The sequence below is a fragment of the Myxine glutinosa genome, chromosome 10 (assembly GCF_964187855.1).
Source record: "Myxine glutinosa chromosome 10, kmMyxGlut1.1, whole genome shotgun sequence".
Lineage (NCBI taxonomy): Eukaryota > Metazoa > Chordata > Myxini > Myxiniformes > Myxinidae > Myxine > Myxine glutinosa.
Window position 1 is genome coordinate 50,442,675 of NC_136270.1, and position 12,386 is coordinate 50,455,060.

The 12,386-nt window shown below is 45.1% G+C and overlaps 2 protein-coding genes across 4 annotated transcripts in view; one reads left to right on the forward strand and one right to left on the reverse strand.

Moving 5' to 3' along the window:
- The window catches only part of LOC137434525 (chromobox protein homolog 3), a 77,338-nt gene extending 73,985 nt beyond the window's left edge, over window positions 1-3,353 (forward strand). For all 3 annotated transcript variants that reach the window (XM_078785636.1, XM_078785634.1, XM_078785633.1), the window contains exon 5: window positions 2,970-3,353. In XM_078785636.1, coding sequence (XP_078641762.1) covers window positions 2,970-3,093 — 124 coding nt within the window. In that variant the 3' untranslated portion in view covers window positions 3,094-3,353. The remainder of the gene's footprint in view (window positions 1-2,969) is intronic.
- LOC137434523 (uncharacterized) overlaps window positions 1-12,386 on the reverse strand; it is a 319,351-nt gene that overhangs the window by 171,024 nt on the left and 135,941 nt on the right. The window lies entirely within an intron of this gene.

Below are 12,386 nucleotides of genomic sequence, written 5' to 3' on the forward strand. Positions count from 1 at the left end.
TCTCTGTCATTCTCTTCACACCCCAAATTCCTGCTGCCTTCAACATATCTCCCACAACTCCCGTCGGCCCTCCCGCTTTTCTACTCTTCATTGCTTTTATCGCTTCCTCAACTGCCTTCTCAGTTATCTTCTCTGCCAGTCCTAAAACTGGGTTACTCTCTATGTTGCCATCCCATTCATTCTCTGTATTCAACAGCATTTCCATATATCTTTTCCATCTTCCTTTAATTCCATCTGGGTCCACAACGATTTGTCCCACTTCATCCTTCAAGCAACTCACCCCCATCACATCACACCTCTCTTTCGCTATCTGCTTTGCAATCCTGAATACCGCTTTCTGACCCTCTTCCGAATCCAAGCGTTCTCCGAACATTTTCCCACATGCCTCCTGCGCCTTTGCTACCTCTTTCTTTGCAGCCTTCTTGGCTGCCTTATAACTTTCATGCTCTGCTTTTTCTGCTCCCGTACCCTTCGCCTTCTGCCACTCCTTGAACTTCTTCCTCTTCTCGTCAATCCTCTTTCCAACTTCATCATCCCACCACCATGTTTCCGAGTGTCTCGGTGGTCCTTTTGTCCATCCACATACCTCACCAACGGCTCCCAACAGACTATCTTTCATTGACATCCAACCACGTTCAAGCTCAACCACATCATCCTCCACCCTACTCAGCCTCTCTTTTAATGCCTCCCTTACTGTCACCTCTTTCAACCTCCACACCTTCATTCTCGGTTTGTACTTCACCCGCCGACCTCTCCTCGCACCTTTCACCCTTATGTCGCAGACAACCAAGTGGTGCTGTGAAACAGCCTCCTCCCCCGGGATCACCTTTGTGTCCCGGAGGTACCCCCTATCTCGCCTACGCACCATCAGGTAGTCAACTGTTGTCGTCGACCCACCTGACGTGTATGTAACAAGCTTATTATCCCCTTTCTGGAACTGAGTGTTACAAATCAACAAACTCCAAAATCCTTTCTCCTTCTCCATTTCTCACACCATATCCGTAACCCCCATGAACTCCCTCAAAACCTTCCATACTCTTTCCCACATGTCCATTTAGGTCTCCTCCTACCACAACAACTTCCTCATCTTTCACGTTTTCCATCAGCTTCTCTATCGCACACCAGAACTTGTACTTCTCTTCATCGCTCCGACCAACTTGCGGAGCATATCCCGAGATGACGTTCACCAAGAGCTTTCCAATCATCATTTTCACCATCATCAACCTATCACTCACTCTAGTCACACTCACCACACCGTCTACAAACTCCTCAGAAAACAGGACACCAACACCATTCACGCCCTCCAGGCACCCTTGCCACTTAAACTTGTATTTCTGTGCCTGCCTACCCTTCACCATTCTCACACCACTTCCCTTCCATCTCGTCTCTTGCACACAACATATGTCCACTCTTCTTCTGACCAATACTTCCACCACTTCTCCTGATCTCCCTGTCATTGTCCCTACATTCCATGTCCCAAACCTCAGAAACCGATCTCCACTTCGGGCTGTACCCTTCCCATATGTCGTTGTAATTGTCATGGTTCTCTTTTTGAGGCAATGTTTTTGTGGCCGGATGCCCTTCCTGACACCAACCCTCTTTGTCGCCTCTTACGACACGCAGGGATACGGTGTACCTATTCTAACCAGGGTACACACCGGGATCAGACAGACAAACAAACAAACAAAAACTTTCTTTTATATATATAGAAGATATTTCAAAACGTTGTGGACGAGTTATGACAAAACTTAGGTGGATGAGTTTGTTAAGTGACAAGAACAAGCCGATTCGATTTTGATTGAGGTCCAGATCCAGATCTGGCCTATCAGTGGGATACAAAATGCAAACTGTTCAGCATACAGCCCTACTGAGTGCGGTACTGGGGACGCTTCTTTGCGGTGGGTGTACCCCTGATGCAAATCAGGGGCCAATTCTTCCCCATTCTTCCCTGCTGCCCTGATTTGTCACGGCAGCGCAGTCGCGATCAAAGTGCCGATTGGTCCCCATGGACCAGCCCTTTCCCTATTGTCTGTCTCCTCTCCCTCTAACCCTGTTGTGGCCATGACTTTGTGAAGGCAGGAGTAGACCATCCTGGATGTGGGGAGGGTTGATGAAGGGCTATTACCCTGGAATATCCCATGACGTATCTTCACTTCTGGTATTTTGATCTTTCCTTCCGAGTGCTGCATTTATCAATGTGGCCTTCCATAGCTCCATTGCTTTCTTGATCAGTTTGATTATTTGGAAGTTGATCTTGTACATTTGCATGCATTTTATGATCCATGAATGTGGGACAATGTCAAAAGCTTTTTTTTATAGTCTATCCATGCTGTGGACAATTTGTTTGTTCTCATATTGCAATTTTCGAGTATGGCCTTGTTTAGTAACAGGTGGTATATTGTACCATAACAACCTCTCTTGCATCCCTGCTGTTCTGTCTCTAGGCCTCCTTGTTGTGTTAGGTGGTGGTACATTGTTTCTGCGATGAATCCTGTTAAAGGTTTGTGTGTTGTTGGTATACAGGTTATTGGCTGATATTTGTGAGGTACTGTAATTGGGCTTATTCACATTTTGGGGATGAGGGAAGGTGTTACCTTCTGTGAGCCATTTATCCATTTCCTGATCCCCTTGGATTAGGTGTGTGTGTGTGTGTGTGTGTGTGTGTGTGTGTGTGTGTGTGTGTGTGTGTGTGTGTGTGTGTGTGTGTGTGTGTGTGTGTGTGTGTGCGTGCGTGCGTGTGCACACACACGTGTTCGTTGTGCATCATATTTCTGGTTTCAGGTAATATATTTATCGGCTGAAAAAACACTACTCTATACAAAACTGGTTTCCATATGAACGTTTGCATATCCATGTGGTCATCGCAGCACGCTTTATGGACGGAGGTCTGTGTTACTGGTCTGTAAAATTTACCTCTCTCTTCCTCTCCTTGGAAATTAATGATTGTTTTGTTTTTTTGATGGTTGCAGGAAGGGCTGTGATGAGGCTGATCTCGTGTTGGCGAAGGAAGCCAATGTGCAGTGCCCACAGGTTGTCATCGCCTTTTATGAGAAGAGACTCACCTGGGCTCCAGCCAACAGCTCTGATCTATAACTGTTCTTTTCTGCAGAACATCTCTGTCTTTCCACTTCTGAGCTGCACTAGTAAAGTGTCCCAAAGAGATTGAACAAAGTTGCTGTGGTTTTATACATTTTGCTCCAATATGGAGGGCTGATTATCTGTTTTGATAGCCTTTGTGATAATCACCGGTTTGATATTTCAGCAGGATGTGTAATATTTATAGTTTGCTTGTGTTTTGTGCAAAATTGTTATTTTGTTATTTTTTTAAAACACAATAAAGTGTTTGCAAAGAATATTTGTCTTTGAATGGTTTGTTTGCAAAAACCAAAATCGTGGTTGCAAGAATGAACCTCTCATTCCTTTCAATGTATTTATTAATTGGGTTCATAGTAAACGAGAAAATATTCGTTTGAAGGAAGTTTGTCTTTGTCTTCTGCTCCAATCAAGTCCAGAGATGAGTGATTCGGCCTGTATTTTGGATAGCTGTGTTTTTATATTGAGGTGTGTGTGTCTTTGTCTGTCCTTCTGTGTGTGTGTTTGTCTGTGTGTGTTTGTTTGTTTGTGTGTGTGTCTGTGTGTCTGTCTGTCTATGAAACTGTCTGTGTCTGTCTTTGTGCCCGTGTCATGTCATAACTATAGTTGTTGAGTGGTTTTTATGAACAGCAAAAGCTGCAACAATGCTGATCTGAATGACTGTGGTGGAGGAGGAGGCGGCGACGGAAGCACCAACATAAGAAAGGTTGGATCGGGAATGTCTGGATAACGAGGAACTTTCAGACAGACTGTAAGTAATGCTTCCTCCATGGCTAAGGAGATGGAGACGGAACGTTCTGATATGATTAATATTTATCCCTCCATCATCCCTCCCTCCCACACAGTGGGAGATGGGTTTTTCAAATTGTGTGTTAAGCACGTTGGAAATTGAGGATGTCCTTTGCGAAGCGTGGGCGAGCTACCAAATTCCAAATGCATGCCCCAAGTACTGCTGGGAAAGCAATGGCAAACCACACAGTCTAATCTTTGCTCAGGAAGCGACTTAGGCAGCACCGACACACTGTGAAGAGTATGAGAGAGAGAGAGAGAGAGAGAGATGGATAGATGGATGGATGGATGGATGGATGGATGGATGGATATATATATATATATATATATATATATATATATATGTAAATAAATAAATAATAGGTTAATGCTTCCTGTCTCCTTCCCCCTCGACCCTGATCAGGAATGAGGAAACACTGCTCGGAGAAAAAATTGTTGAGTAAAAGCTGTTTCAAATTTATCCAAACCTACGGGAATATTCTAATATAAACTAGAGCAGCACTCGGTAGAGAGCGGACCTCGCCAGGCTGGACAGTTTATGTTTTGTATCCCATTCATAGGCCGGATCTGGATCTGAACCAAAATTTAAGCGGCTTGTTATTGTTACCTAACCAACTCGTCCATAACTTTTTTAAACATCATGTTATATATCGCTTTTCACCCGATCTCTCAATGGTGAAGAAACACTAAAAATTAAATAATTATCGTATCAGAATCCAGATTCAGATCTTCACCAAAATCGAATCGATTCGTCTTTGTCACACACCCAACCGGTCCTCCAAGTTTCGTCCGAATCCGACCACAACTTTTTGAAATATCATGTTATATATCGCTTTTGGCTCCATCATTCAATTGTGAAGAATGACTTTAAATTTTTTAATTATCTGATCCGGATCCAGATTCGAATCTTCACCAGAATTAAATCAATTCTTCCTTGTAACACACACAACCGGTCCCCCAAGTTTCGTCCGAATCCGTCCACAACATTTTGAGTTGTCCTGCTAAATATCGTTTTTTGTCCTATCTCTCAATGATGAAGAATCACTTTTTAAAATATTTTATTTTATTTCTCAGATCCAGATCCGGATATTCACCAAACTCTAATCATTTCGTCCGTGTCGCACACCCAACCTCTTCACCAAATTTCATCCGAATCCGTCGACAACTTTTTGAGATATTTTGTTCACAAACAGTCAGAAAGGGGTGGAAACAATCTGCTCGACCTTTGGTGGTGAAGGTTGGATCGTGCATTTCAGGATGGTGGGAATTCTCAATGAATCTTCAATCAAAACCTGTAGCACAGACGCAGAATCATCTGGGGACCCTCGAGACAAAACGTTTGGAGAATTCCACTTGGAGAAGCAAAAATTTTGGAGAAAGATGAAGCATTGACTGCTGGGTAATTTGATACACGTGGGTAATTTGATACAAAATTATCAACTATAAGAAGACAGTTGATAAAGGCATATTGTTGTGGTCTGTGACCTTTCTTTTCTTCTTCTTCCCCCCCTCCCCCCCTTCTCCTGTGAGTTGGACCCAGTGGTTTGGTCCATGGATATAAAGCCTATGATTGGCTGTGGGGGCAGGGGATGGGCCAGGAAGGCGATTCAGAGGAGAGAGACTAGAGAGTGGCAATTTTGGAAGAGGCCTCATGGCGGAGTGCCTTTTCGTGTGCTGGTGCAGTTTTCAGCGGAAATCTCTCTACTTGAAGGTTGACTTGTGCCGGGTCAACCCCTGCGGCCACCTTGGTACCTGAAGGTTGACTTGTGCCGGGTCAACCCCTGCGGCCACCTTGGTACCTGAAGGTTGACTTGTGCCGGGTCAACCCCTGCGGTCACCTCTGTACCTGACGGTTGACTTGGATTAAACTCTTGCCTGCTGCTGGGCCTGCATTGGGGCCTACTGCTGGGCCTGCAGTGGGGCCGACTGCTGGGCCTGCATTGGAGCCTACCGCTGGGCATGCACTGGGGCCTACCACAGGGCCTGCACTGGCGCCTACTGCTGGGCCTGCACTGGGGCCTACTGCTGGGCCTGCACTGGGGCCTACTGCAGGGCCTACCGCTGGGCCTGCACTTGGGTGTACTGCTGGGCCTGCACTGTGGCCTACCGCTGGGCCTGCATTGGGGCCTACTGCTGGACCTGCCTACTCCTACCCTCTCATGCTGGCCCACTCTGGTTTTTCCCTCTCTTCCCCATTCATTGTTTCCTTTTTCTTTATGTGTAGGAATAGATTTTGAGTGTCTTAAGTCATAACCCATAAATAAAGCTGGTGTGATTGAAGGCTTGGCTTGGTGTGCTTCAGGCCGTAACAATATTCTTAAGATATAACTTTTCTGAGACTCGCAGGAACCTTGTCACATGTGCAGCTGATTAACAAAATTTACTGAACAAGAAAGATTATTACGTCCGCCACCGAAGATGGACGGAGGTTGTTTTCACCCCTGACCTTGAGCATGATATCTCAAAAAGTTATTTACGGATTCGGATTAAACTTGGTGGACAGGCTGGGTGTGCGACAAAGATGAATTGATTCGATTTTGGTGAAGATCCGATAATTTTAAAGTGATTCTTCACCATTGAGAGATAAGGCCAAAACGATATATCGCACTTTATCTCAAAATGTTGTGAATGACATGACAAAACTAGGTGGATGAGTTGGTTAGGTGCATGACAAGGACAAGCTGATTAGATTCTGGTTCAGGTACGAGTCCAGATCCGACCTATCAGCAGATACAAAATGTAAACTGTTCAGTGTGGAGGAAGTATGCGCAGCCATTTTGCAAAGGTGGGCGGTCCGCTTCGAAAGTCCGCTTATCCGCTGCAGCGGACTAACGTTTTCGAAGCGGATAAGCGAATCGGAACAACCCCCGGAAACCGAAGCGGATAAGCGTAAGCGGACTACCGAAAAATTAAAGCGCATCGCGATTCGCCAAATCAGCTGTTAGCCTGAGCCGTTACTCTAGAATTGTGAATATTTATTTAAGTGAATAATAAGTGAAAACTGAATATTTTATTGGACGCTAGAGCGGCAATAACGTCAAGATGGAGAGATTTCTGACTCTCCAGCCCAGCGGCAGTGCCAGGGACAGGCACACGAGCGACGCAAACCAGCAGTCCCAGCACAGCGACATCCACAACCCGGCGGTCAACATGATGGGGGACGTGGAGGACAGTCAGGAGATCTGCGCCCTGACCCCTCAGCTCGCGCGCAGCGAGAGCAGGATGTCGCTGGACTCAATCGAGTCGGCTGAGATCAACGTGACGGCAGGTTAGTTCTTATATTATTATTATATTTTATCGCAACGAGTTGAAAATTAATAAGTGCATCTTTCTTCTTATATTATATCTATCTATAATTCCAGTAATCTCTGTCTGTCTGTCTGTACGTCTGTACGTTTGTCTGTGACCGCTGTTTCTCGACAACCACGGGTCCGATATACTTTTAACTTGCCAGGTATATTGCTGGGGACCCGAGGATGTGCCTTTTCAAGGTTTCATATTAATCGGACAATTACTTACCGAGCTATGTCCAAAAAACGATTCAACCAATCAGAGAGCAGCGAACGATCGCGTGTGCCGAACGTGGCGGGCACACTCTGCCTCGGATGGCACATTTGACAGCGTATTCATTTATTTCACGTTTGCAAACTATGTTGGCGTTAAACTATGTTTTACAACTAATAAAAACGAATTTGCGATTCATTCGGACCAAATTCAGATCCTGGGGGGACAGGGCCTTCTCCATCGCTGCTCCCACCCTCTGGAACTCACTACCTCACACCATCAGAGACTCCTCCTCACTCACCACATTCAAAACATCACTAAAGACCCACCTGTTCAACGCTGCATTCAACATTCAACCCACAGCATTTAACCCCTGACTATCACTTCTCCTTCTCCCTCCTTTTGCTTTAAATATTTCCCTATTGATTCTTGTCTTGTCTTTTTGATTCTTGTCTTATATATATGCCGTATACACGGAGGTATATAATATGGAGAGCCAATTGGCCACCTCGCAGCATTAGCCGCCGTGAAGCCACCGGAAATAGTCTGGCGGCCATATTGGGAAGCCGATCGTAAGCCTGTCAAAGCAAAGGCGTGGCGCACTGATGATGCAGCTGGAGCGAATTTTAGGACCGCCGACTATTTAATTAATATAGAATACTAATATTTGAACTGATATTCGGGCTCAGAATCCCGTTCTTTAAGGAAATGGTGTTCATTAAGTTTGAAGTTGGTTCTAGACGCATTTTTCCTGGGGAATCCAATGGTTTAGAGCTTGTTTGAAAAAAAAGTGCCCAAAATTACCGCTCGGTGTTCTTTATCGTCCTTCTCATGACCCAATCACCCACTAGTAGGAATAAGAATCCTGACATGTTACACCCCTGTTTAACTCCTGTCTTCACCTTGAACCATTCTGTTGTTTCACCTTGGTCGACGACCGCACATTGAAAGTCTTGGTAAAGGGCTTTTACAAGGTTCACTAATTTTCCAGGTATGCTGTATTTCTTCATTATGACCCAGACTTTCTCTGGGCAAGGAGTCGAAAGCTTTCTAGAAATCTATAAAATTGAGGTACATCGTCGTTTGCCATTCTTTGGCTTGTTCTATAATGTTCCTCAATATAAAGATCTGATTTGTTGTCATGTTATATGATGTTACTTAATTCAGTCATTATATTGTAACTAAGATGTGTATGTTTCTATTACCGAGATGTTAGAAACCACGCAGATATAATGATAACCAGAGTTTATTCTACACTGACATGGGTCAGCAACACATCAACAGTGAGTCAGTCACATAAATGACATGAAACGCTGTCATGTAGTTAACCCACACAATTCACAGTTAACCCACAAAACACACCCACACCATGTAGAGATGAGGTCGCTCTTATATTTCAGCTTGCTCTGGTGTTGCCTCACTGGTGAGCAAACAGGACCAGTTTGCAATATTTTTTCCTGATGCGCTCTTCCTTCATGTCATCATCGAGTGTTCTCACAACATGATGGAAACGTATCTTGCTGTATGATTGTGATACAGAATGTATTAAAGCAAACACATGGTTGCTGTCTGCCTCACAGTCAAACATGTGCCGATCCAAGGAAGCAAATGTAGACCGACCGACCTCAGAAAGGACAGAAGTGGAAATTGCCACTCTTATCCCACTTTCACGAGGCATTTTGCCATTGCTTACAGCCAGGAGCCTCTTGACACAGCGTTCAGTCGCCTCACAGACACGAACAACACTGTGCGAGGGAACTATGAGGCCACCCCTGTTCTTGGTAACAATCAGGCTGTACATTGGTGTGGTTTGCCATTCTTCGTTGTTACTGGTCAATGCAGAAAGACATTGGCTACACTTCAGAGTCTTCCTCACCATCCTCACCACATAGCCGGCAATATAGCCAACACATGACTCTGTAAAGATGGAAAGTTGCTCAAAATTTGGAATATCCGCATAGTCGTGGTCCTCTTTTGCCGGCGATCTCAACTCCAGGTCATATCGTCTGGCCACCAACATGTCGTGACTCTCGTCAGGCACAGCCTGCTTTGCAACGCACTTGAAGGAAGCCGCATTCAGGATTCTGGTTGAGTCCTGTGCAGAACAGTTCCCACTTGCAGACTTGATGTCATGTCGCATCAAGAGGCGCTTATATGCGGCAACAAACTGCCGGGCCGTTGGGTTATTCCCACTTCCACATGCAATGCGGACCGCTCCAAAGAAAAGTTCAATGTGGTCTTGGCTCATTTTGTACGTGAGCAGGTATCGCAGGGGAGATGAGGCAGGTTTGACATATGTGAAATACAAAATTTTGACACTCTCTATGCAGAGCATGAAACCAATGAAGGGGGTTTTCAAACGCGTATTGGTCATAACTTGACCATTCATGTTTTTGATGTTGGACAAGTAACTGTAGGCAGTATCCAGGAATGGCAGGAAAAGTCCTTCTCGTGATGTCATGAGTGGTGCCTTGTAGTTTCGTGCCAATGGATTGCGAGAATTTAGAATGTCAAACAGTTTGTCCAATGTTTCAATGTATTGGCAGGTAGCCTCACTGCCCTGAAATTCTGATAGTTGCAAAGTGTCCCTGCAAAACCGAATTGCATCTGCCACACTAGTGCTCAATGTCTGAGCAGCTGTGTCCACCTTCATGACATTGCTCTTCCACTCGATGTGTTTCCGGGAGAGCTTATTTCCCAGACGCAAGCCTTCCCTCTTCTGCAGATCAAAGAGTGCCTGGATGTATTTCCACGCGATGACTTTTTTGTTGCCATCCTCCATCATTTTCATGGATCCAAGACAGTTTCTTGCAAGTTTAAGCATGTGACATGCATCGAGTACAACACAAATTTTCTTTTCGGGATTTGCTGGGTGGGGAAATGTTGGTTTCACATTCTGCGGCGTGATGTCGGCACCTAGCTCACGTAACATTGTCAAATGAGCGGACGGTCCATCGCAAGTTAAGGAAACCACCTCTGCACCGATATCATGCAATTTTAGTAGACATTGTGTCACCAAATTCGCCTGTTCCTTCCCCGACAATCCATTTATCATAAAGTATGCTACAGGCACTTTCCAACTGTCATTCAGCTTCCATTCCCCGATTCCGATTCCCCGATCGACGTGGGAGCCCCAGCTCCTTCACTAGCAGACAAGACAGCCGGCTTAACGTTCGCCAGGATGATCAGTCGCCCTGCCCGTGAAATACCAGGATCGGGATTCGTACCAGGACCCTGAACAACTTCCTGCCCTACCTACTGCTACTGCGAAGTGGGAAGGCAATGGCAAACCACCTAGTGCTGTAATTTATACAACCCTCATTTGCAGTTATTGGCATCACATAGCTAAGGAAAAATAACAACTATTGAACAATAAACTTCCAATTTAGTTGCATGTTCGAGTCCGGTGTATTGTATTACTTGCCCTGATGGATGTGGACGAATGTCACAATCGGCTTCCCAATATGGCCGCCAAGCAACTTCCGCTAGCTTCAGCCGACAGCCGTCATTGGCTCTCCAGTTTATTATATACCTCCGTGGCCGTATATCGCTGCTGTTTGTTTTCTTGATTCTTGTCTTTTTGCAATTGTTGTTTTCATGTATTGTTATGCATTATGTTTTCCACTCTGTCAAAGCGCCTTTGGGCTTCTGGAAAAGCGCTATACAAAATAAATGAATTATTATTATTATTATTCGCTTTCCTGCGCGTTTGTGCACGCGATGGCGATTTCTTTACCAAACTCCGGAAGCCGTTCGCTTTGGACCAAACCATTGCATGTAAATAGAGGGGGGGGATTGTCACCACTCGCAAGCCGTTCGCTTTGGACCAAACCATTTCATGTAAATAGAGGGGGGGGATATAATTTTAGATATAGATATAGTACGGGCATGCCCTAGTTATTATTAAATGATAAAAAAATCCTTGCCGGTCTAATGAGTCATTTGAAATGAATTCAAATCAGTTGAATGACATTTAATTTTTCAATTTACAAATCTGAAATTATTTGACATTTGTTTTATAACTTTTCTTTTACTTCAGGTTCAGCCACCTCTTCGTGGACATGGACCTTTTGATGGCCACGGCGCTGCACCCCCAGCACAAGCTCGCCACGGTCAGGGCCATCTGCAGGAGGCAGAACAACGACGCCATCTGCGACCTGGTGAGGGACAAGCTCATCAGGGACCTGCTCGCCCTCGTCCTGCCTGACGAGCACCTGGACCCTGCCCCCCAGCAGGGACCCCAGCCCGGCTCGAGCAGTACGGACTACCTGTTCGCCATGGAGGAGGGGCAGCAGGAAGAGAACCTCGAGGAGAAGATCAGGGAAGAGGTCAACACGCGCTCTGCCTCGGTCGAGCGCGTGTTCAGCTACGGGTCGGACATCCTCAGGCCTAAGAGGTCGGCCCTGGCTGCACCGAACTTCGAGGCCCTCGTCTTCATGAAGGGCAATGGCATTTTGTTAGATTTTTCAAGTATAGTGGTCGTTTGCGTTTGTGGTTATGTCTGTCTGTTTGTTTGTTTGTCACCGGCCTACAGGTCACAATTCTAAACCGATCGTCACGAAACTTCACCAAATGGTAGAGTTGGTCATAAGCAAGAAGACTATTGTTTTTGGGGTCAAAAGGTCAACATAGGCCAAAGGTCACCAAGTTTGCCAAATTTATAAAATCCTCAATTTTCATCCGATTGACTTGAAATTTGAAGAGGACTTGCATATCTGGTCACTGAATTCAACCACCAAGTATATTTGAGGTCAACATAGGCCAAAAGGTCAACATAGACCAAATTTCTAAAATCCTCAATTTTCATCCAATTGACTTGAAATTTGAAGAGGACTTGCATATCTGGTCATTGAATTGAACCACCAAGTATTTTTGAGGTCAACATAGGCCAAAAGGTCAACATAAGCTAAGTTTCAAAAATCCTCAATTTTCATCCGATTGACTTGAAAACTGAACAGCATTTGCACATTGAGTCACTAAATAGGGAAACTATTTTCGAG